At 38.3% G+C, this 26,693-nt stretch overlaps 2 protein-coding genes across 8 annotated transcripts in view; one reads left to right on the top strand and one right to left on the bottom strand.

Moving 5' to 3' along the window:
* arid3b (AT-rich interactive domain 3B) overlaps positions 1–5,122 on the top strand; it is a 45,426-nt gene extending 40,304 nt beyond the window's left edge. For all 4 annotated transcript variants that reach the window (XM_067436926.1, XM_067436927.1, XM_067436928.1 and 1 more), the window contains exon 9: positions 3,172–5,122. In XM_067436926.1, the coding sequence (XP_067293027.1) occupies positions 3,172–3,332 (161 nt within the window). In that variant the 3' untranslated portion in view covers positions 3,333–5,122. The remainder of the gene's footprint in view (positions 1–3,171) is intronic.
* A 5,766-nt stretch (positions 5,123–10,888) lies between these two features.
* On the bottom strand, positions 10,889–25,919 carry LOC137064910 (paramyosin). 4 transcript variants are annotated; one of them, XM_067436463.1, is made up of 23 exons: positions 25,556–25,919; positions 25,400–25,464; positions 24,275–24,554; positions 24,027–24,124; positions 22,424–22,547; positions 22,175–22,300; positions 20,578–20,703; positions 20,381–20,485; positions 19,998–20,186; positions 19,510–19,736; positions 19,128–19,395; positions 18,941–19,039; positions 18,663–18,794; positions 18,504–18,577; positions 17,436–17,520; positions 17,254–17,335; positions 14,376–14,458; positions 14,197–14,298; positions 14,050–14,090; positions 13,362–13,428; positions 13,083–13,274; positions 12,490–12,550; positions 10,889–12,323 (listed from the first exon to the last, which is right to left on the bottom strand). In XM_067436463.1, exons 1-23 carry the CDS (start codon positions 25,721–25,723, stop codon positions 12,226–12,228), a joined length of 2,892 nt encoding a protein of 963 aa, XP_067292564.1. In that variant the 5' UTR covers positions 25,724–25,919; the 3' UTR covers positions 10,889–12,225. The 4 variants fall into 4 exon arrangements, with proteins under 4 accessions (XP_067292564.1, XP_067292566.1, XP_067292565.1 ...); XM_067436465.1 differs by having other exon boundaries at positions 13,083–13,241; XM_067436464.1 differs by having other exon boundaries at positions 24,027–24,121.
* Between the last annotated feature and the right edge of the window lie 774 nt (positions 25,920–26,693).

The following is a 26,693-nucleotide window of genomic DNA, read 5'->3' as shown; positions in this document are numbered from 1 at the left end:
CAAATACTTATTTTCCTCATTGTATGTGTATATTTGTATATGTGTGTGTATAGATAGATAGATAGATAGATAGATAGATAGATAGATAGATAGATAGATAGATAGATAGATAGATAGATAGATAGATAGATAGATAGATAGATAGATAGATAGATAGATAGATAGATAGATAGAGATTGCTCACGGTTCGGTTTGTATCACGGATTTAGGTTCACGGTTTCGTATTTACTATGTTCAGGGAAAAAAGGACCCCTGTCAAATAAAAATAAGGAAAATAGGAACAAATAACTTAAATACAAGCAGCAGCACAAATAAATACTATTGAGCAAAGATACTAATAAAATAAAAAATTATTTTCAGGTAGGTCTAACATTAGTTTTTAGGTAGAGAAATTGAATAAAGTAATCAAATGTAAAATAAGTGCATATTTCACTGTTTAAATTAAAGATTAATCCTTATTAAACTTACACAAGCTATTCAATCAAGAGCAGTGAGTGATTTCCTTATCTTTTGTTTGACATTAAACAGAGTAAAGGCTACTGCCCCTTTAAGACCTAATGCAGGGATATGCGTCGTCTTTCTCGACTGTATAAAGTCCGTTCAAGTGCAAGACTTCAAAAAAGAGAACTCAATATTTGCGCACTGCGAAGCGGTTGCGTGCAATTGGTTGAGTGCACAGTGACAGATCTTCTCACAGCGCGTGAGTTCTCATTCGCATCTTCTGGCTCTACACGTGGGGGATGACGACGAAATGACTGCTCATATTCGAACATACGGCAGCACTCGCATGCACTGAACAGTTTCTAAAAAGAGACCGTTTTGCCCACATTTTTCGTTTATTTTCGCTGTTGTTGTAGTGTATCACTGAGAAGCCTGCACGTTTATCCATTGACAGAAACATACATAAAGCATTATGTTCAATTTATAGCCCATGTTAAAGGTGCCCTAGAATGAGTTGAAACAATATGTTAAATTGTTCTCTGATATCTACATAGAGGGTATGTGGCTTATTTAAGGGCAAAAATTGTCCAGATATAGTTTTACAGGTCCATTTACAACCCTATAAATTGTCTCTAGGATGTAACGCTCTGTTTTGCCTTATTTGGAAGGGTCATGAAAATTAATATTGAGCTCTGCTCAGATTGGCTTATTTCAGCAGCTCACAGCACAGCTGTTCAGTTGTTCAGCGAAGCAGCTCGTGAGTCCTGACCGTCCTGACAGAACACTGACCGACTGAATGACACTTTAAGCAGAACATCTCAAATGGAGATTGATAAAATGCAGCTTACTTGTTTATTGGTGTTTTCAGATCATCCGCGCGAGAGAGATTGCTTGCATGCATTTGTTTGCCAGATTGTACGTGTTTAGGTAAAACATCGGATAGTATACATGTTCTTTTCACGGAAAGCTCTGATTGGGGAATTTAAATTACTGAAATCTGGCAAGCACAAGCACAAACTAGCTTTTTTCCCTCTGACAAAACCAGTGATTGGAAACCAAGTTTTTATTTTTTAAACTACATTTTAAACTCGTCTTTTTTTCGTCAACAATATTGCATGTTTATTATGTAACGTTAGTCACAATGTAGGTTACGCAGTGACTGTGATGTACTCTGAAATACAAGCATGCAAAAACATCATAGGCCTACTTCAGTTCTCAAAAATATAAATATATAACTTATATTTTTACAAAATGAATAGCCTTGTCAAATGACCGTTGTTTTAACTTATATGGTGGAAAAGGTGACGTTTGTTAGAAGGAACGAGGGAACGATCTGTCAGCAAAGTATCTACAGTTGTATTTTGTAATACAAAATAATATTACCCTGTCATTTGACACACTATTTAGTTTTGTATGGTACTTGGAGTTTCCTATTGTTACTGTACTAGCATCTTGCGTTATCTAGACAATGCGGTCTCTCTGAGAAACTTTCAATTTAATCAGAAATTGTTTAAACAGTCAATAAGTGGATAAATCTCTACTTACTGCTTGCAGGAATACAGTTGTAATTGCCACTTTCTTCAGTTTAAGACGCTGAGTGAAGCTTGCTTGAAATGGGCCAAACAAAAACAATTTTGAATTAAATTGTTATTGTATCGGATTATAAACATCAACCATGACTGTTGTGGGAAGGGTAGAAAAGTCCTCCATCTGACAATGAACATGTTTGGACATGCAAATGTTCCATCATTTATTTTTCCGTGGTGTTTTTGATTCACAAGATTTACATAAGAACTAGGAGGCAATGGGGTTTGAGACTCACTTTATGTGATGTTCCTGTACTGAACTCTTATTTTTTCACTATGGCAAGGTTAATACAATTTTTCATTCTAGGGCACCTTAAAAGATGCGTCATCAGATGTTAGATGAACTGCGGTGCAAGTGCGTGCCGGCACCTTTTACACAGCACCCCCTTTGGGAAACGCTGGTATAGACCCAGCCCAACCCAACTTTGAGAATAGATTAAAGGGATAGTTCACTTTGAAATTAAATTTTGATATGTTTTAGCTTACCTCGTGGGCATCCGAGATGTAGGAGTATTTGTTTCCCCAGTAGTTTCAATTTTGATAATTTTAGGTCAAACTGTTCTGGTCTGTGCCTCACATAATGAATGCAGGTCTAATGGTCACCACCTCAAAGAGCATACACAGAGAAGTCCAAATTCAAAACAAGAGGTATAAACAATATAAATACTGTTCGTTTTCTCACACAAACTGCTGGTTTCGTGTCTTAGGCCATCGGATTGTTTAATTTGGACTTCTCTGCGTATGCTCTTCACAATTTAAAATACTTCAATATATTTTGAAATGTAGTTTATTCCTGTGATGGCAAAGCTGAATTTTCAGCATCATTACTCCAATCTTCAGTGTCACGTAATCCTTCAGAAATCATTCTAATATGCTGATTTGATGCTCAAGAAACATTTCTTATTATCATTGTTACAAACAGATGTGCTTTATTCATACATTTCTGGAAGCCGTGATGCATTTTTTTTCCAGGATTCTTTGAATAGACAATTCAAAAGAACAGCATTTATTTGAAATAGAAATATTTTTTTACATTAAAAGTATACATTTCTTTCAAAAATTAATCTTATTGACTGCCAACTTTTGAACAGTAATGTAAAATAATAAAGTAAATTCTAAATTCAGCATTTAATACTCTGTACAGGATCCTTATATGCTCAGAAGTCCGGAGCTGCTCCCACCGCTGTCACAGCCATGTTCCCCGGCCACACCTCCACCCTCAGTCCCGGCATCCCGTCTTCCTCCTCCTCTTCCTCCTCAAAGGGTCCTGACTCTGTGGATCCGGCCACAGGCGGGTCACCCTAACCATCACCAGCTCCCTGTTACCAAACAGCCCGTCAGCCCACCCTAAACTACAGTCTTTCCGTTGGAGCGGCATGAGCCGCTCTGCCCTCTAGAGGCGGTTTAGCGAATCACAGTCTGCCTCCTGCACAAGCTGGCAGCTGTGTTTTCCTTCCAGTGAAGGGAGGACCACACACACATACACTTTTACAAACTCATCAGCTGTTAAAGCTCATCACGGACCCCACCTGCTCTTTTTTACAAGATGTTTTCTCAGGACTGAGAAGGTTTTTAGAGATTCAACAGAATACCTCAGCATACACACTTCGGTGATCGCGTAATCATGCCTTTCCACACCCATAGTCATTCACTCACAAAGATCTGCAAAGCAATCATGGCACGATCAAATCTACTTCTGCCAAAGTCAAATCTGTGAGGTTGTGGTTGACACTTTTTCTTTTTTTCGCTGTCTATTAATACTCTTATTTAAAGCTTGCTGAATTTACCTCATCTGCAGTGAATTTAAAAGACTCAGGATCAATTATGATACTGCTGTGTTGTTTTTTGTCTAATTTGATGGATTTTAAAACAGGCTACAATCCCCATCAAGTGTTGCAAAGTTGTTTCGGTAAGAAAAGGGGTCACATATTTTTCCTTTTTAAAAACTGTATTTACTTGATTTTATTGTTTTCTATTTCCGTTGTTTTTTTTTTAGCTTCTAGATACAGAAATATTAATATGATTTGAAAAAGAGTTTTGAGTTTGATTGCATTTTACACGGCTGACAGGTTTTGGCTGTTATTATTTAGACATATTTACAGGCAACAGTTTGGTTGAAAGATTTTTCTCTACCTCAGACACAAGACAATGTATGGTTGAAAAGAAATAATGTCGACACGCACGGTTAGTGTCGCGCATGTCAATCATTTCTGTGCGTTGGACGATCATGTACAGGCTCATAAATAAGGGCCCTGATTAATGTACTATTCTTCTGCTCTGGTGCGCATACGAGTTCTTAAAAACAAACCAGGTCACAGAAAAGCAGGATAACATTCAAATCTCAAGAAGATTGGATGTTTTGTTTTATTTTATTTTTTGTATTTTTAATTGTTGAACTTCAGACCTCACGTATCTTTCCATATTGGAAAGCGAGTCTCTCAGGAATTTATTTTTTTTTCTTCACAAATTTTAACTTTACAACCTAGATGCAGTCTCACTCCTGAAACGAATGACACTAGATATATCTCGGTCTGTGTGGGACCGAAATAGCTACCTCAGTCAGGATTTACCTCGGATGTAGTTCAACTGCCTGCAGTACATCACTGAATTACCTCAGAAGTACTGCTGATTTTAATGCAAAAAAATCTCAGGTAATGAATTAGAGAAATACCTCAGCAACGTAAAAATGGTGAAAGGCAGAGCGTCAATACAGGAGTGCAAGATGAGATTATTGTTTGAAGAGTTAGATCTCATATCCGAGTATTGATTTTTATTGCGTAAACTGTCTTCCAGTACTTCCAATATACTTCCAGCAGCAATCGAGGCTGGTCATGTTCACGTGTCCGTGCGGATTTAGCCTCATCAACAATTAGCTTTACATTTGAGCTGTTTATAATCCTGCATTTGCTTGACCCTGGGACCTGCTGGGATACAGACACTTTTAGTTTCTTCTGTTTTAATTTCTATATTCTTCAGATAACTGCATAGCTGAAAACCAAAGACCATGTGTTTGTTATCCTCTTTGATGACCTCACTGTATAGACACATGCAACTAACTTTACACAATGGAATTAAAGTCTGATCTGATGCAAGAATTTTGTGGTGGTTCTTTTGTCTTTATTTTGTGATGTATGAATGAATTTTAAAAAAAGTTATATCATACACATTGTCGCATTGGTTTTATTTTATTGTGGTTTATTTGCTCATTTAAATGTAAACATTGCATTTACCCCCATTATTTTTGAAAGAAATGCTAATAAATTGTTAAAATGTCAAGTTTTAATGTTTATGCTATGTCTATAGTGTTTTAATATGCTTTAAGACAAACCATGTGAAAATTCATAAGTGAGTATTTTCTCTTTAAAACTGCATTGAAAAAAGATCGTCTCAAATGCTGTTTGCAATCACCTGTGTTTCTGACGTCACAGACTACCTTTAACCAATAACATTAATGTGTGGGCGGGCTTTAGCATATCATTAACTATGACTACTCTGAAGCTGGGGAGTCGCGAGAAGCCAGGTTACACACCGGTATACTTTTTTATTGATATGAAAAACCGGATACATATAGCAGGTGAATTATGTGTCTTACAAAGTTATGATGAACTGTATGATTTTTAGAAGGTAGACTGAGATGGTGAACATTAACATGGTTTGTGTAATATAAGCAACACATTATTCGCTGTTTGATAACGTAGTCAAGCAAAAAATCATATTAGTTATTTGTTAACAACCAGCGGCGTAGCACCAAATTTTGGGCCCTTGGTACAAAACATCTTGCTGGGCCCCCGTACCAAATACCATAGTGATACAAATGGGTGGGGTATTGCATTTTTATCATAAAAAAACACTTAAAACGTAAACAAAATAAGCCACACTCTGATTAATGTATATGTATGTATAGAAAACTGAGGTCTAAGGTTCAATTGGTGGCTGTGCAGTTTAAAAAAAAAGATGCAGTTCATGTCACAAGACGCCAAGAGGCAGTACATCAGTATTTTGCTTTTAAAATCAGACAGTTGTGTCCACAACTAATAATTTCATAGATCTGCTTTCATAATCCTCAATAATGTCTGATGAGATTGATGAGTGCAATGAAACATGCATATTTACTTCAGTATATGCTTAAAACAGCAATTGACATTAACAGACAACATTTTGATTATGTGCAGAACTCACAGTGGATGTGACAGATGTTTTGTGGGGGTGGCAGGATGGGATTGTCCTGCTGATGCCCTTTTTAATAGGCACATATTGGACACATGGCATGGTTGTCCTTGACCCATCACCAATGTAGTGTCAATCCCATCTCTGGTGTGTCCCGCCCCTGTCCTGAGCTGGACCACCCCTCTAAACTCATCTTAGTGTCTCACCAGGGGAGTCAGTGGAGAGGATTACTGCCCTGGATATAACTAAAAGACAGATGTAGGAGAGGAAAGACCACGAGCTGAAACAATGGGATTTTGTTCAGACTGAATGACATTTTGGGATTTATTCATATAGAACATTTCTTGATGAGTGGTATTACACGATGGTATTATACACCTGATCTTGTTGCTTGAAATTGGGAAACAAATTGATTGGGAGAATCTTGACAAAACAAAGACTCGACAAAATCAGTCCTGACTTCTAGCTATAAAAGACATGAGCGTCTTGTAGAACATTTGGAAGAAAACAGTGCACTCTTAGATGTTCAACCCTAGAGATGCATACAGTTACTTCAGAAGGTGAGGATGAGGCGAGAACCTGTGGCCATCATGCCTACTGAGGACGAGGAGCACTCTAGGCAACCTGTGTGGAAGTCGGTTCTACTTTTCGGCTGTAAGGGAATGATCGAGGGAATCATCGTTCTCTTGTTTTTCTGGCTTCTGATGCAGGTGCTTTTCACAAAGCAACATGAAGGTATGGTAGAACTAACCTCCAAGCAAACTACATTATACTTGGGTGTGTTTGTTAGGAAAGTTGTTAACAAGTAGTTGTCCATTCGGTCTGAGAAACCGATCATTATTTAGAAGTACCGCAGTTCACGTCTAGTTTATACCATTCTGTTACTGACTTTATGCGGATTAAATTGTTTCCTTTGTTTGTGGATTACGACTTAACAGTTGTTCTGTTATTTGGAATGATAGTTTCGGATTAAAATGCTGTTCTAACCAGCCTCTGTCTCTTCAGTCCACCTGCAGATTCTGCTGAGTGTGGGTTTGGTGGTCCTGTGTTTTTCCCTTATTCTGGGCTGCGTAATTTGTTGGTTAAAGACCAGACACAAACCAGCTAAAGACAAAAAGGCTGTGAGGACCCCCCCACTCCCTGATTCGGTGGATCATGTGACTGTGGCATTAAGTCCCACCCCTTCAGCTGGAACCACATTTTCCAAATTACCATACGAACAGCTGGAAGGAGAGGTTCTAGACTACCCATCTGCTTTTGAGAGCTCTACACCATCAGATGAAGAGTTCGCTGCTGTCTCTGAGGTTAACAAGCAGACGTCATGCTTCCAAATGAGACGACTCAGTTCGCCAGCTGTCTCCTCTTCTCCATACAAGCCCATGCTCAGAGGCCGCTCCTCTCTTCCCTCTTTACCAAGACTTAGTCTTCTTGCGAAGACCCGGAATGTTCTGGAACGCCACTGCACTGTGGCCGGAGATAGATACTCATTCAGTGAACACAGAGGGCTCACTATTCCTAACCTACAATCACCTTGCACCCTTTCTCCTCTTCAAACTCAAGGCCTACTACAGGAAGAACCTTTATTTCCTAACTATGGCTCAAATTCTTGCAGCAAGTCCACAGATCCCTTTTTGCACTTCACCCTGACATTCTCTTCAACACAGAATACACTCACTATATCCTTAGTTGGTATAACTGGTGTAGTCCATCATCTAGAAGATGTTACTGTCCAGGTCAGGCTTCCCCCACTTTGCCCCGGACCTCTGGCTATATCTGCCCAAAATTACAACCTCAGCTCTGGAATCCTTAAACAGAACCTGGTGGTCAATGTTGGATCTTTAGAAGGGCTTAAGAGCTGCATACTCAGAGTGGCCATCTTCACTCTGGATAGTCCAAAGGCATCCCAATTTGAGGAGCTGGAAGTTTGCTGCAGTAGTCTGGACTGGACTCCAGACAGGCCAGTCACCTGCATTAGAGAACTAAGGCAAGTTGTGGACAAGACCAAGAAGGTCACTTCATAGCTCCTGCTACAACTCCAGACAGTCTTAAACATCAACTCAGACATCTTAAACATCTACGCCTCATGTTCTCTTTCAAAGGACTCATATTTTTTTCAACATGCTCAATTTTAACTGGATATGGACACTGATGTCTCAGAAAATTACATCCCGTGATTCGAAGGAGGTCAGCTCTTCATTTTGTTGCAGTACCAGACTCTGGTCCATCAGCTGAAAATCCTGATTCTGAAAGCATTACCAACCAAACTCCAGGTGAACCTACAATACAGTGTTCCCATTCTCTCCCAGATGGTACCCTCAGCCCAATATTAGTTAGGCTATACAAGTTTATAGATCATTTAGATCATTGTTTCTATATTTGGAACCCACCTAGAATGTTTTAGATGTCTCCCTGTTCAAGACACTAAGAAGCTGATGAGCTGAATCAGGTGGTTTAATTAGTTAGACATCTAGAACATCAGAATGGGTAGGCTCCCAGGACTGGAGTTGATTAATGACCACTCTGAATTTTATACCAGTGGACCTCTTAAAAGGGGCACTGGGTGCTTGTGCACCATTTTGAACTATAAAACAGGGCTCTTCATCTCCAACCCTGGAGGGCCAGTGTCCTGATGTGTTTACCTCTAACCCTAACCAAATAAACCTGAAAAAAATCTAATCAAAATTAGCTGTACTTGCAAATTACAGACATGTGGGTTAAATTGGGATTGGTACTAAAATCAGCAAGACGCTGGGTACTTCTAATTTCTTATTTGTACATCCTCATTTTTTTCCCTGGCATCTTAGCTCCAATCCCTTAGGCTAAGAGGGAAGGATACGTTTGTATATTCTCGCTCATGACTCCTCAAGAAGCTTCCTTAATCATTCTTCACCTCCTTGTGGTGTAATTAGACAATTGAGATGTCCTTCAAAATGGCTGAGTTTGAGCAGTTTCCGTGTCACGGGCTGGAGGACGTATGAGCAAGGAAACAAGGAGGCATCAATTTGAGCATTGAGAAGCACCCACTAACCCTTCAAGACTAGAGTTTAAGACTCCTTAAAATGATAAAAAGAATACCCTTCAACAGGGGGAGCATACCCCACTCCTGGAGGGCTTCCATCCTGCAGAATTTAGCTCTAAACCCAATCAAACACAGCCAAAACACGATGTTCAGGATTACTTGATAACAACAGGGTTCCGTGTTAGAACGGAAGTCTGTAGAAAGGTAGCTTTCCAGGAGTTGGGTTGGTTTTCCCTGCCTAGACTTAGATATTTTCCATTCCATATAGGGACAAATCAATTGTATTACTCATAAGTGTGCTATAATATCATCAATGTGCCCATTTGCCAGGACCATACCGGTGCAGACTTCACAGCAGACTTCTACCTGGCAGTCTTAGAAGAATTACATCACCTATGCGTGGACTTGGTGTGAGAGAGATGAGGTTGCCATTTGCGACAAGGCAGTTTCATATTTGTGTTTGGGTGGGGCCAAAATAATGTAAGGTGAGCACATCTGAAGTGGCATACATGTCAATACTTTGTGATGGACAGAGCTGATTTCCATTGTTTTTTTTAATAGAAAGTAAAGAATGCGGAAGGAATTCATATAGCAAATGTATTATTTCATACTTAATCTCCTCATAGAACCCACAACTTCCCTCTTCCTGTTTTAGATTCTGCATTAACAAAACTATTACAAAAAGCTTAAAATGTCAAGAGGTGCCATATTGTCCAAATACAATGCAAAATAGTTCCTCCTAGCGGATAAATGAATACGTTTGTCATGATATGCATACCGCAGGTCCGGCTTACATGACTTATGTAAAAGCTAGAGGATTTATCCATCATAGACTAAAGCCTAAATGTTTGCTTTTAATGTTCGGGATTAAACGCTTGTCTTACAGGATCCAAGAACCAGAGGAGATCAGCCTATTTTAATGACATTGTAGTTTAATCCCCCCTCCCTCTTCAATCCTTCAGACGACAGTCCGATCCCTTTTATTTCAGATCAAACCTCAGCAATGGCAGTTCACGGCCATGAGGTCATTTACTTGTAAAGTATTTATCCATATTGATGATGCAAATAAAATCTCATGGCACATGTTCTATGACTACATATTAACAATGGTTTTGATATTGAAGTGTAGAGAATGATGAAAATGCCTCTATAAATAATTTTAATGTGGATCATGTAAAAGTTTTTAATAGACTACATGTGCTGATCTGTCTCCGCCATGATGGTCAGGTGATTGGTTCTTTGTAATGAATTTACAAAGATTCAATCAATTTAATTTAATATTTCACCTTTGTCTTTTGCCAGAGATACACCTACTTTGTGTCGGGCATGTTCTTATTGGTTCAGAGTCCAGTGAAGAGGGACAGATTGTGGATGCTAGATTCTACGCAACATTGTTATATTCAACCATAAGTGCAAAATGAAAATCTGACACCTCAAGTCTGACCCAACCAAGGACAGATATAACCTTTATGATGCTGGCATTCTGTACCCTATGTTAGAAAACATTTGTGTTGTTTTAGAAATGAATTTCTTTCAATCATATTAGAACTAAATATTTGTTTTATTATGTTACTGTTGTATCGATTCAGTACAAATGTATGTAACAGTGGAATCAAATATCTGAACATTCTCTTTAGAAAAAAACCCTGCAGCTGGTATTAAGATGAAACTGGCATATAAAAATAATGCAAAAAATAAAAAATATAGTTGATAAACAAGTTTCATCTGACATCATGTTGGTGTTTTGTGTCAAATGTTAAATTTACCTCAGTTTGGTGTTTTTTTGGGGTGCACCTATAATGTTAGTATAATTTTTTACATAAAAATGGTCATAATTTAGAAATAAATATAAAAATTCCTACCTACCCTGATTTTAGCCTGATTTGAACGCTTTGTATCTGCTGTGAGACTCCAGTGGAAACTCCCACTGCTATGATTGGCTGACATCTTTGCATATGAAATAGGTATTACATGTGGAACTCTCTCGAAAACTTTTAGCATGGTTATACTATTACAGCTCTCAAAGTTAACTAATCACATGAAATGCTGCAGAGATAAGCATTGTAATGTTGTCATTGCAGCTCGATTTCTGCACGCAAACTAATGCTTTTATCATAGTGCAAATGCAATGTAAATAAGAGATTCATTAATTTTAACAGAAGTTTTGCCGCGAGTCAAGAACTCAGTCCCTGATAAACTTGCGCTTTAATCGCAATTTAAATAAAGGATTTTTTTATCCTACTTAGAGAAACAATGTGAAGTGGACGGTTTAGTCACTGGTTTGATTTACTGACACATAGACAAAGAACATCTGACCGTACATGAATCATTACATTTCAGAAATCACTGGTCACAGATCAGGCATTAGAATTAACACGGTTACTTACATGTTTGTGGCATTAAAGTCTGTTTGCAAAGCCTGCGCTGAAATTGCGAAACACTGACTGTGGACACTATTGTCTCAGTGAAATGTATCGGATACAAATAATGCTCAACTGAAACGTTCACATTTTTGAAAACAAATAACCACATTCCTAGTGTTAGGATCTTTTGGAAAGTTATGTTATTCTTATTCCTTTGGAAAGTTATGTTATTCTTATTCCTTTGGAAAGTTATGTTATTCTTATTCCAGTAATCCTGTTTACATGCTAGTTGGCGGGGCCAAAGTTGCAATGATTAAGTAAGTATGGATTTTCTTCTGCAGAGGCGGTCTTTCACCTATCTAAAAGCACATTCCACGATGAGTCGTTCTCAGGGCTTGGTTACAATAAAAGCTGTTTTTGGATTTACAAGGAAGTTTTCGGTTCTGAAACGTATAGGATATTCTTATAGTATGATGACCTCTTATATGTTAAAAGTAAAAGTAAAATTTGATTTCTCAGTTCATGACCACTTAAACTGTACTGTATGAAATTGAAGGTGCATTTAGCAAAGTTGTCAGTGCAATGTGAATCTTTGCAATGGAGTATTATCACTGCAGCAGTTGGCTCCCCTTTCTTCTCTTCAAATGGTTCATTCTTTATCTGAGTCACAAATCTCAACCTGCCTTGCAAGGAATGTTCCATCCTTGCAGCCCAGGGGAATGTTTGGTTGAGGAGATATTACTTTAGCTAGACCAGCAAGACAAAAAAGGAATACAATTACACCACATTAAATGATTTGATACATGGATAATATTTGATTGTAACATTCAAGAAACATAAATGTAAGACCCCAAACAAATGTCCAAAATTGGCCCCTTTTTTATATATGATTGGACTTGTTTTGATATTTCACCTTCAGGGAGATTTTCATTTCCCTCTTTTAGATTTTCCTTTTTATCTCTCACTGCTGGCATCTGCCGGGGAAAGTAAGTGTAGGACATTTTTTTAAAAAAATTGTTGTTGTAATTCACCATGTATTTCCACTGATTTTAATAATATCACACGACGGCTGTTTATCCAATTGTAGTTCTTTCTAAGTATCGCAAGGATAAAACAACTATACAGCATTAGAAATCTCATTCTGTACAGGCTTTCCTTTGCGTTTTATCCCCGCTTCTGACCACATCCTCTGCAGACGCCCTCTTGCAACCCTAAAAGCTGATTATGTGACCCTCCGTCCCAGCATGCTCTTTGATTAAGACAAAATGTTAGATCAGGACAGTCTATGGCCTGATGTGTTCGTGCATGGAGTTGTTCAGTTTGTAAAACTTCCCTCTCCAAGATATCACAGATAGTCAGATGATTATGAATTAGTCTATACTAGAACTATACTAACTATACTAGAATTAGAAGAAACCTATAATTTCTTTAAGTATGTTATTGAAATATGATTGGCAATTCAGATTTTTAAAATAGATTCTCAATCATAATCTTATAATAGCATACCTGGGCCGTCTTGCTGTGGTGCTTCTGGTTGGTTGGCTGTTTCTGCCCCTGCCCTCTCTCAGACCTCTTTGATCCCCCCAGAGAGACCGCAATCTGGGATGAAGACCCCCTTTCTGCCCCCTGCTGGAGTTCTTGCTCCAGTTTCTGTATTTTTCTTCCCTGATGGTTTAATATGTCAACAGCATTCCAGTTCTAAATATGTCACACAGCTGTTATTAATTTCAGCATTAAAAAGCATCATGATCTACGACCAAGAACACTTGAAAACGATGTGCTTACCTGAATACTTGTAGCATTTTGGTCACCACTATCAACCAAGTCATGTCTTCTTTGGAACACTGGGGACCTTAGTAGTACATATCACATATATGTAAACATTTTCTGTCAATAAAAAGTTGATTTATGGCCTCCTCTCAAGGTGGGTTTTAATGTCCCCTCCTGTCAAACGTGAATTATGACACTGGGAAAATTCCAGCGTTCCAACCCCCGCTCCTTTTTTCCGAGCCAGGATTCATGCAGATATATTGAGTTAAAGCTTTAATGTGCTGTCAATTTAGAACTAAAGGGTTTGAATAACAAACAAAAGACAAAACAAACTCCTAAAAACCTCAGGCCGTTTTATTTATATTTCATTTCAAAAACTTCAAAGGATTTGCTCGATGTAAGGAATGATTGATAAAAGCGGACACACCTTGACTGATCTTGTTTAGTGTGTCTCCCATTTAGCGTGTCTGTCCGTTCATTTAAGCGGCTCACTTTCTCATTTTTCTGCAGATTTTCAGTTGGGAACAGGAGAAGGGGGAGGGGAGACCGCTGAGGCCTCTGAGTCTGGAATTTCCCCACTGTCTCATTTTTATATAGGAAGGAGTGGAAATAAACCTGCCTTGGGGGGGGGGGGGGGGGGGGGGGGGGATAATGAATCAAACTGACTGACAACTGACAAGTGTGTTCATTGTTCACTACTGACCTTTCTCCATGTCGCTCTCTCTCTCTGAACAGACTTTTCAACTGTAGCACAGAAAGAGAAGTAAATAAGCAGAGACAGGAAGTTATAATAGTAAGTAGTGTGACAATGTGTTTAGCAGTACTAGTTGCTATGCACACTCTGTAGCACCTGCTCAGTGACTAGCTTCCTCTGTTCGTTAGGATCTACAATATCTGAACCAGCAGGTTTCTGTTTTTTGTTCTCTAGTGGAGATTCTTTCTCTGCTTTACCCTATGGAAAGAAAATTGGCTTTAAAGAAGCTATGTATCAATGAAAAAACACACGTGTAAATAAACGCCTGTCATTACCTGATGGGGGAGCTCAAGATCTGTATAATTTAGTAAGGCTTGGTCTCTCTCCTGCTCAAGCCTTTTAGCTCGCCTCTTACTTTCTGTGGCCACAAAAAACAAACAACAACAACAATAAAGCAAAATCATTCCTGTTATACAAAATGTACATTCTTGAGTTGTTTTGGTGGGAACAGGCCTCCAGTACACAAGGGGGCGATAGCATCACCTACAAATGGCTGTGATTTTAAAAACGGCAGTAAATGGAAGTTGTGATAGTCTTTTCTTCCCTACAGAGTGGTACAAAGCTTTTAAACTAGGGTTTTTTAAAGGGAATGGGGTATGAGACTGATTGGTTTATTGCACGTTACACCCAAAAAATACCCATTACTCATTAAGAGACTTTTAGACTATGCGCTTCGTGTGGCGACCATTTTTTTTTTTTTTTTTTTTTTTTTTTTGTGCATGGTTAAACCATAGACAGTAAAAGAAAGGGTTAAACTAGCAAAAGTGGATTCAGACACGCTTTAAAGGGATAGTTCACCCAAAAAGGAAAATGTTTATCTACTTACCCCCAGGGCATCCAAGGTGTAAGTGTGTTTGTTTTTTCAGTAGAACACAAATGAAGATTTTTAACTCAACCGTTGCTCGTATAATGCATGTCAATGGGGTGTTTTCTAGAGCCACTATGAGAGTAAAAAACACACAGACATACAAATCCATTTTAAACCTTGTGGCTCGTGGCGACACATTGATGTCTTAAGACATAAAACAATCAGTTTCTGCGAGAAACCCAACAGTATTTATGTTTTTTTTTAACCTCATATCAGACGAATCTCATCTAGTACTCCCAAGTGCCATTCCTTCTGTCGAAGAAGGTCAAAAACCTGGTGCCTATATACTCACCTAAAGGATTATTAGGAACACCTGTTCAATTTCTCATTAATGCAATCATCTAATCAACCAATCACATGGCAGTTGCTTCAGTGCATTTAGGGGTGTGGTCCTGTTCAAGACAATCTCCTGAACACCAAACTGAATGTCAGAGTGGGAAAGAAAGGTGATTTAAGCAATTTTGAGCGTGAACATGGTTGTTGGTGCCAGACGGGCCGCTCTGAGTAATTCAGTTTCACAATCTGCTCTGTTAATGGGATTTTTGACGCACAACCATTTCTAGGGTTTACAAAGAATGGTGTGAAAGGGGAAAAAGATCCAGTATGTGGCAGTCCTGTGGGCAAAAATGCCTTGTTGATGCTTGAGGTCAGAGGAGAATGGACCGACTGATTTAAGCTGATAGAAGAGCAACTTTGACTGAAATAACCACTCGTCACAACCACGGTATGCAGCAAAGCATTTGTAAAGCCACAACATGCCGAACCTTGAGGCGGATGGGCTACAACAGCAGAAGACCCCACCGGGTACCACTCGTCTCCACTACAAATAGGAAAAATAGGATACAATTTGTACGAGCTCACAAAAATTGGATAGTTGAAGACTGGAAATATGTTGCCTGGTTTGATGAGTCTCGATTTCTGTTGAGACATTCAGATGGTAGAGTCAGAATTTGGCGTAAACAGAAAGATAACATGGATCAATCATGACTTGTTACCACTGTGCAGGCTGGTGGTGGTGGTGTAATGGTGTGGGGGATGTTTTCTTGACACACTTTAGGCCCCTTAGTGCCAATTGGGCCATGGTAAAAAAAAAACACGGCCTACCTGAGCATTGTTTCTGACCATGTCCATCCCTTTATGACCACCATGTACCCATCCTCTGATGGCTACATCCAGCAGGATAATGCACCATGTCACAAACCTCGAATCATTTCAAATTGATTTCTTTAACATGACAATGAGTTCACTGTACTAAAATGGCCCCCACAGTAACCAGATCTCAACCCAATAGAGCATCTTTGGGATGTGGTGGAACGGGAGCTTCGTGCCCTGGATCTGCATCCCACAAATCTCCATCAACTGCAAGATCTTATCCTATCAATATGGGCCAACATTTCTAAAGAATGCTTTTAGCCCCTTGTTGAATCAATGCCACGGAGAATTAAGGCAGTTCTGAAGGCGAAAGGGGTCAAACACAGTATTAGTATGGTGTTCCTAATAATCCTTTAGGTGAGTGTATATATATATATATATATATATATATATATATATATATATATATATATATATATATATATATATATATATATATATAGCTTCATTAGTGCCTCCGCAGATCGGTCAAATGAGGCATCTATGTAAATATACCTATGGTCGCGCCACTTTCTGCAACGGAAATAATGACGATGGGAATACTAGATGAGATTCGTCTGATATGAGGTAAAAAATATCAAATACTATTGGGTTTCTCACACAAACCAATTGCTTTGTGTCTTAAGACATCAAAGTATGGCCACGAGCCACATGGTTTTTCATGGATTTGTATGTCTGCGTTTTTTACGTTTTTTAAATACACCCCATTGACATGCATTATAGGGCAACGGTTGAGTTAAAAATCTTTATTTGTGTTCTACTGAAGAAACAAAGACAAAAAACTTGGATGATAAACATCAAATTTTCATATTTTGGGTGAACTATCCTTTTATGTGCACCTGCTCCTGTGCTTTCTTACCATGCACTCAGATTGTTAAAACAGAGCCCTAAGAGTTAGTATTCAGATCATAAACACTTTTTAAACTGTTGCACTGCCTTTATAGCTGATGTGCTAATGGTAAGTGCAACAGAGTCCCTTCCCATATAAATGCTATGCCTACTGCTAGTTGAGTTGGGTTTCTGAACACATTTCAAAACATAACCTGTGAAATTGAGCTTGTATAACTAGGAGCTTTTGTGTTCAAGTAATTGCGACAAATGTTCAGTCTTTACAACTAAGCGTGTAGAGATACCTTCCAGCAGGGCCTTCAGTGACTCAGGACAGCCATTACTGACCACTTCCTCTCTCGACTGCAGCTCTTTATGTCCAAAGATCTGCTCGAGGTAAGAGGCACAATGATGTGGCATACTGAAACCTCATTAGATTCATCTGTTCTGCTGTGAGACATTTTTTAAGTCATGGTTGTCGTTGTACCTCCGGCTCCAGGGCGGATATCTTGATCTGAGTCTCCGCTTTCCCTGTTATCCACTGTATCTCCAGGTTCTTCAGATCTTGATCCCTGTGGTTGCATGAAAAAGAGCTGATGACATGTAACATTAAAGGAACAACTGCTTCCAGTTTTACTTGTTTTTAGTAGCACTGCATGGTCACTTTACATGACTGTTAAACCCCCAACTGGAAATGAATAGTGTCCTTTGTTCTGACAAACTTGTCTGAATCCTTAAACAGTCACATGCATTATTTATTTTCATATGCCCTAATCATCAATTTTTTGCTAGTAAACATTGGCTGTATGGATGTAATATACAGATATCAGTTTAAAAACTGATTATATATTATATAGATCTTTTTATTATACCATATACACCCATCAGGCATAACATTATGACCTAATGCTCTAATATTGTGTTGGTCCCCTTTTGCTGCCAAAACAGCTCTGACCGATGCATGGACTCCACTAGACCCCTGAAGGTGTGCAGTATCTGGCACCATGATGTTAGCAGCAGATCCTTTAAGTCCTTCAAGTATTTTTGCTTTGTGGCAGGGAGGATTATCCTGCTGAAAGAGGCCACAGCCACCAGGGAATATCGTTTCCATTAAGGGGTGTACATGATCTGCAACAATGCTTCGGTAGGTGGTACGTGTCAAAACATCCAGATGGATGGCAGGACCCAAGGTTTCCCAGCAGAACATTGCCCAAAAGCATCACACTGCCTACATCGGCTTGTCTTCTTCCCATAGTGCATCCTGGTGCCATGTGTTCCCCAGGTGCAACACACGCACCTGGCCACCCATGTGATGTAAAAGAAAACATGTTTCATCAGACCAGGCCACCTTCTTCCATTTTTCCTGCTTCTAACATATCAACTTTGAGAACAAAATGTTCACTTGCTGCCTAATATTACCCACCCACTAACAGGTGCCATAAGATAATCAGCGTTATTCACTTCACCTGTCAGTGGTCTTAAATGTTATGTCTGATTGGTGTATTTGTGTGTTTATTTTATCTGTACGGGAATGAATTATTAGTAAAATACATACTTCTCTTTAATTTCTTGACCTCTCTCTGCCAGTAGCTGCTCCAGCCTCTGGACTTCACCGCTCTGTTGTGACACCTGCACAGTATGAACAATCATATCTCCGTCCTCATATCAGACTAACCCAGATTACACAGATTTCCATCAGGTTTGCAGGCCCCACCTGAGCGTGAGCAGACTGCAGCTCCTGCAGCTTTTCCTCCAGCTCAGTGTCTCTGATCTTCAGCATGTCCTTCACCCTCAGCAGCTCTGCCTTCACCTGTACTAACTCTCCATCCATGTCTTCAAGAGACACCTTGGAAAGACATGGCGTGAAAAAAATCCTACATTGAATAGGTCTTTAAATAGAGATTATATATTTAAAACCTTTAAAGATCATTTGAAGGAAAATTTTGGCTATGAGATCAGGACAGGTGGAAAGAAGAAGAACAAAGTACATACAGAGCTACCCATGAGTCTCTGCATATGGGTCCTGTCCTTCTCAGGCTCTATCTGTTGCGTGCTGTCATCTAGTGGCACTTCCAAAACATCAGCTTCTCGCTGCAAGACAACATAGATTTAGTAACACACTATGCACTTGCCAACTCCTCAAATCAATCAAAAAATGAAAAAACAAAACAAAAGTTACTTTGTTATTCTCATGGTGTTGACTTTTGAGTTCATCAAGTTCTGCCTGTGCCGAGCATAACGTCATCGCCACATCCAGCCATCTTTCGTTCCAGTGATTGGCCAATTTTCTTAACTCCTCCTTCTCCTGCTCAAGCTTCGCCCTCATACACTGATGCTCCTCCTCTTTTTGCTTATACTCCACCTCCAAGAGGTGGACTTTTTTTTCTAGGTCTTGACATTTTAATTTCAGATTCTGATTTTCTTCCTCCAGATTGCCCTGCAGTTTCCTTGATTTATTAAATCAATGATTAGAGACACACAAAAAAGTATCAATATTAATATTAATTTCCAAATAACACTTTGATAATAGACAAGTGAAATAATGGGCAGTGCTATCACACCCATGTTGGTATCTCTCTGTCAGTTCTCTAATCTTCTCGTGAAGTCCCTCATCAAACGATTTTCTCAATTCCTTCTTCTCTCCAATCAGCTGCAAGCGCTCAGTCTCCAGTGCTGCAATCTGATTGGTTTGGATTAGGTTCTGTGCTTCCAGCTCGTGTAGCTGGTTAAGGGTCATCTGTAGCCTCTCTGTAGCCTTGGTCAGATCAGACGACAGCTTTTTGTTTAACTGAAAAACCAAAGCATTCAGCAAAGTTTGTTCAAAACAATTCATAACATACTAGCTTAAATCCAAAAGTATTTTAATGAATGCCTATCCAAGTGGTTATTAAATAATTATAATATGCTGATATGCCATTCAAGAAACATTTCTTATTATTAATTACGCTAAAAACAGTTGTGCTTCCGAAAAAAAAATTTTTTTGTAAACTGTGATGATAAAAAAAATGATTCTTTGATGTCAAAGTTTGGAAAAAGAGTGACCTCTGACCTCTTTAATGGAAAGCAACTCCTCCTTCATCAGCATGGTTTCTATCTTCTGTTTGTTGGCGTGGCTCTTAGCTTGAGATATCTCTGAATGGAGCTCACACACTTGCTCATTGATGCCCTGTTTGCTCCTCTGTTCCCTCTGCAACTGCAGATCCAGAGTCTGAATCCTCTGATGAAGCTCTGCTTTCTCCTTTACAGACAATCATACACAGAAGAGTCATCCTTTATACCATTTAACCAACTCATTTAACTCAGTGGTTCTCAACTGGGGGGTTACGATCCAGAACAACTGGGGGAATCAATGCTAAATGCATATGATAAATGTTGTGTGTGATAAAAAAATGATTTGCCCAGTGTAAATTAATATGAAATGTAATATCAGACCTGGACAAGATGGTCTTTGTCCATTAAAGCGCCAGATAGTTTGACCTTGAAGTCATTCAGATTGTCTTCTAGTCTCTGTGTCTTTTTGGAACACAGGTCTTTTTCCTGAGGAAGACAGATCATAGTTATTTTGGCAGTACTGGGTGTCATGTCATAATGAAAAAGTAGAAAGTGTAGCACAGCTTTTTTGCTTGTACCAGCTCCATTTGCCCCAGGCGGCTGCGGGACGCGTTCAGCTGGTCCTCTAGCTCTGCCTGGGTCTGGACAGAGATGCTCAGTCTTTGTTCCAAATCTTCTGCTTGCTTTATTGCCTCTTGCTTACCCTGGGTGAACATTTACATACTTTTTAGATGCAATCTTAGTACTTTAACTTTAATCAACTTTAATGACCAAATTTTAAAGGAACAGTTCACAAAAAATGAAAATTCTGTCATCATCTACTTACTTTCATGTTGTTCCAAACTTTTATAACGTTTTATTTTTTTGTTAAACACAAAATATTTTTTTATTTTATTTCAGATTTAGTTAAGTTCCATTTTAGTTAATTTATTTCCAGTTAGTAATTTTACTGCTTTAATTAAATTTTATTTCAGCATTTCTCATTTCTCAAGTTTTAATCTTATATTATATTTTATTTCAGCTTTAAAGGCACAATGTGTAAGATTTTTGGATTAAAATATCCAAAAACCACGGGAACAGTGTTATATATTTTGTTGACTTGTGTACTTACATTGTTGCAAATGTTTCCAGGAATGTTTAAATCCAGAGAAATAAGCAATTTTAACCAGGACACGGACAGTGTGTTGCCTATCAATGACATTATACCTGCTTTTCCCCTTTTTGATATCTTTTTTGATTTTGATTTAGTAGAAATCATGGAAACACCAAAGAAGCTTTAAAAGACAATATGTTTTATAAGACAGGTGAGCATCTAATAATTGTTATATAGCTCAACACATTAATTCTTATTGTTTAAATCACATTTTCTTGATTTACCAATATGCCATTTTTACCATGCCTAATACATCTCATAGTAGCCGCTGAGTGTACGCATAAAGTAGCATTATAACATAACTTTCAACACACTCAAATAATGTATCTAATATGATAAAACACATGCATGTTGCATTACCACACATACACATGACCGGAGGAAGCGGAAGTGGTCGCCTGCGGCATCATAAAAGCGTATATGACACCTTGATTTTGCAGAGCTTTTGTTTTGAATAAGCAACGTCTAGCGGCAAAAAACTGTAAGTTTTGTTATGAAACTCTAGATGACACAGGCTGATTGGTCCTTAACTCAATCTGCTTGCATTCACATCATTCTCTAAAGAGCACAGCTGATTGGTTCCTGCTATATCAATAGCCAATGAGCTCGCTGCACAACCCTCAAATACTGGTCAGCATTTGCTACAGCAGTTTGCAATGTGCTTTCAGAAACCCTCCACCTTCGCCCAGCTTCACCTGTATAGATCTGCTACGGCTAATTCATGTATGCTATTGTAAAGCAGCAGCAGCAGCAGCATGTCTTACTTGCTCATAGTAGTGTGTCGTGTATGTATCGGCAGTAGCAAGTCCCATAATATCTATTCCACTCATAGAGTTGTCATGACAGAAATAGTTTCTTAATAATAATAGCTTTGTTTCAGACCCCATTGACTTTCGTTGTACAGACAAAAACTTTTTCTTCTTCTTTTCCAAGAAAGAAGGTCATACAGGTTTGGAACAACATGAAGGTGAGTAAATGATGCAGAGTTATCATTTTAATACTTGGACTGAAGAATATTTAACCTCTTCAGAGGAGTGGAGCTGTCTCAGTGCACTGTCCTTCTCATATTCCAGGTCGTCTGTTCTTTCCTCTGCCTTTCTGAGAGCTTCTCTGAGCTTCTTTATCTCCTTTACAACCTGCCTGTGTTCCTGAAGGAAGCGGCAGCAAACACAACCTTCGTAGTTGATTCAAACTATTACAGATGAACTTTTCTCATGTACTTGAGATTCTGTAAAGTGTTAGGGTTTTTTGATGCATATAATGAGTTCTACCTCTCTGAGGGTTTCGTCTTTTGTAGCAGGCAGAGTTCTGTTGAGTGCATCTGGTGATGTGGGTGGAGTCCTTCTCTCCAGGTTTGATCTCATCTTCAAAATGTCCAACTCAAGCTGCAGAACTCTAAGTTTACAGAGAGTAAATCAACATATCAATGAAATATGCAGCGTGCTCTACATTTGTCAAATTTAAAAGATACACTGTGTAACTTTCTTTGCTCAAAATTAACAACATTTAAATGTGTCAATACTTCATCAATCCTTGATGAATGTTTAAAAATTGTTTACATGTTAGACCTGTCATGTTTTTGCAGGAAATTGTGCACATACATCACTCGTCGTGTCTGTAAATAGAGAAAAGTTGCTGCGGGAATGACATAGGCTAGTTGTCATAACGAGCGAGAAAGGTTGATATGGAGCACACTAAATCTCAAAACTCTCACATGGGAATCACATGGTTTAAACAAAAGTAAAACAGAGGAGGAAAAATAAAACTGAATGCAAAAGAGCCTGTAATAAAACAAGAATCAACATTAACATATCAGAGATGGCAGCAGTAATGTCTTCAGCCAGTCAGCTTGAGATCATTTCCATCTAAACTGGTTATATCTTCTAAGCTTAGTAGTGAATGTTTTATGAGTTGTGGGGGGGTACTCATATTCATCTGCAGTCACACAGAGCCGAAGCACAACCAAAACAATGTTCTTCTGCAAAATGAATGCAGTTTTTTTAAACTGGTAGAGCGCCAAATGTTACATATTGTACCTTTAATACAAATTTCTATTGCAATTTGTTCTATCTTTATAGCAATGAGTGAAAAAATGATTACAAATTAGCGTGAATTTCTGAATGTATTAGTATTGGTTTTATCCTGACCGGCTGTACAAAGCCACATGATCAATTAATGTCACAAATTTGTGACCTGGAAATATGGCAGAATTCTCCATATATATTTTCCATTGTTTGTTTTAACTTCTTCCACAGCTTAAAAAAGTGTTAATTTCCAGGTTTAAGGGGAGAAAATCCCGAAATGCAATTTTAGACTTTTGGACCCTTGTTTTTTGAAAGAAATTTTATTCACCCAAGAAATATTAAAAAGTGACAATAAAGACATTTATAATGTTACAAAAGATTTCTATTTAAAAATAAATGCTGTTATCGTGTAGTACCCTAGCCTAGTAGTACCCTAAAAGTAAAATGTTTTTTTACAATATTATGCAACACAACTGTTTTCAAGATTGATATTAAGAAGAAATGTTCCTTGAGCATCAAACCAGCCAATATAAATGATTTCTGACGGATCATGTGACACTGAAAGAAATTCATCTTTGCATCACAGGAATAAATTACATTTCAAAATATAAGAAAACAGTTATTGTAAAATGTAATATTTTATTTTATATAATATAACACAATTACAGATTTTACTGCATTTTTATCAAATAAATGCAGCTTTGGTGTAAAAAAAATCTTACCAACCCCAAACTTTTAAATACTTTTGCGCAGAAATGAAATACTTGGTAGTGCTAAGTATTAATGCGTGTTCAATTTTAGTTTAGTGTTTGTTACATTTCATTCATAAAACCAACACTGTATAACTCACTTGTCGTGTAATTCCCCTCTGCGGCGACTCTCCTCAAAACGACTGAGTTCTGCAGCTTCTTTGTCTTTTTCAAGAGCACTCACTGCTTCAGACAGCTGCTAAAAGGGAGGAAAATCAACAAGGATGAGTATTCCTTGAAGACAAGAGCAGAGATCAAAATGAAACCTAAAGTGCCCCAGCCACTCAAGCCCATATCAAACTAAAAGTCCAGTAGATTGCTTCAGATGGTGAGCAAGCAAGACCCATACCTTGTGCTTCATCTCCAGAATGCTTGAGATGCTCTGCTTTTGTTGCAGCTGAGACCCTTTGGTTTTCAAAAGGTCTGTCTGAGTGTCCAAGTGACCTTTGGCCTCTCGGAGCCTCTGGACGAGCTCTGCCCTCCTCAAGCCGCTTTCCTCCAGGGCAGCTCTGAGCTCAAAGTCCTCAGCAGAAGAGTGTGATCGTGGAGCTCCTTCTGGAGCCAAACGTGATGCGGATGGCCATCTCGCCGTGCCCAAAGAGCCCCTTTCCTTCTGGCTGCCAAGAGTGCTGATACAGAGAGAACAGTAAGTATACAATAAAAAAAAGGGATAATGTACATTTTTACACAAAATAAATCTTGTGACTTTTTTGTTGCTGGTACAACCAGCTAGAAAGATGTACATCATCCCGCTTATTACATGGCAACTTGCCGCATAAGTAAATAATTAGATATTATATTATTATATTGATTTGAGTTTGAATATTTTATTAGTAGTAAATTAAAGGCACAGCTTCCAAAAAGAAAAAGCATTCCTAGCAAGCAGCTTCACTTTTTTTTATATATATATTCACATGCCTTCATAATTTGTAATCAAAATAAATTCCCCTCTCTTGCAGCGACATCTCTTTTCTTCTCCAATGATGCGTTTACTGGCGTGAGGGCGGGACAACCTGTCACTCACTGAGCTCAACCAATCAGACTAATAACTGACCTTGGAATGTCGCAACTGACCAATCAGAATCAAGAATATCAGAAAGCCATGTAATAGGTACACATACAGCTCAAGATTTAGCATTTATTAGAGCTGAAATCGTCATTAAACGGAAGTTGCAATAGACTTTTCTTAAGATGTATAACAGCTTCTCGAAAAATAAATAATGTAGGCGGAAATTGATTAGATGGTTGTGGTTTGCTATTGGTTGATCTCATATGAGTGAGAGGTTTCCTGCCCTCACGCCAGTAAACGCGCGGTCAGAAAAGAGATGAAGCTGCAAGAGAGAGAAGTTATTTTGTTTAAAGATTATGAATAAATGAAAAATGATGTGCGCTGATAAATTATTTATAATAAATGCAATAAAACAAAAAATAAGAACTGTTCATTTTGATCTCATGGTGATTTTGAATCACTAACCCGGTGCTGATTTTTGAGCGGAGAGCTGATCCAGGTAAGCCCATACAACTCCATGCTGGAGAATTCTGAAGGAAGGGTAATATTTGTTAAAATTATGTAAAAGAAGAATATGAAAAAATATTTGTTTTCATCCCCACAGCTTCAGTTTATACATACCCGAGCTTTAAAAACAGACCTACTATCCCAAAAGTCAAGATCCGAGAGAGCGAGGGGACTTAGAGACCTAAGAGTGTGCCGGAGAGATCTACGGCCCAGGTCAGCGTCCCATTCCCGGTCAGTCCAGAAATCTGAAGGTCTTTCTCCTCTCCACTTGGCCATGTTCATGAGTTCTCTAGAAAGTGAGCTGAGATACTGTGTACTCAACTGCAGATTGTCCTGCCCTTATACGAAACAATTTCACACGAACCAGAGAGTTTGAACGGAGCAAGTCAGTGTGGCATAACAACATGGAAACAATGTCTTATGTTTATTTGTTGCTATAATCTTTATTCAAACTTGGTTACTTGACAGTCAAGCAGCATCTGTTGCAGAATGGGTTATGTAGTGTTTAATCTCATCATTTACATGTTATTAACAGTAAACATTCATATTAGCCTACTAATAATTCAGATGACTGTGCCACTAATGATGTCAATTATTATTTTGCAAGTAAATAATCACCAAGACAACATAACATACCTTTTGTATCCTTGGTTAGGGTTGTTTTTCCTCCTTGTTTTTCCTATATACACTCAGTGCTGTGCTGTTGAAAGAAAGCTTGTCAGCTGGTATCTATGGAGACTGTCATATACAGGACACAGAGAGTGTGTGTCCAACCCACCTCTTCAGTGAATAATCTATTTGTGAGCTCATGAGACTATTTCTGGAAGGTATGATTACAATGATGAACATTTAGCATGTACCTGTCAAAACACTGCATCCAATCACAATAACACCAATGGCATATCTATTTAAGAGATACATTTACATATTACATATTTATTTTGAAGATTTACATATTCAAAATAATCTGTTTATATTAGGGCTGTCAAGCGACTACATTTAAATGTAGTAAATATGATTAATCACACTGTGGCGATTAATTAATCACAAATTAATTACACATCAAATTTGGCAGAGAAATTGCCCTTAAAATATCATTTAAAGTCATAATTGTGTTACATGACAAACGTCAAACATACTACAAAAAATAGCTTTAGAAACAAATAGTTTTCTTTGATTCAACAAAGAATTTATTACACAAACTGTTAGCCTTCAACTGTTATGAGGTTGATAACAGAATTTTCCTTTTTAG

Source organism: Pseudorasbora parva, chromosome 25 (assembly GCF_024679245.1).
Source record: "Pseudorasbora parva isolate DD20220531a chromosome 25, ASM2467924v1, whole genome shotgun sequence".
NCBI classification, from domain to species: domain Eukaryota; kingdom Metazoa; phylum Chordata; class Actinopteri; order Cypriniformes; family Gobionidae; genus Pseudorasbora; species Pseudorasbora parva.
This window is presented reverse-complemented; position numbering and strand designations above follow the sequence as displayed.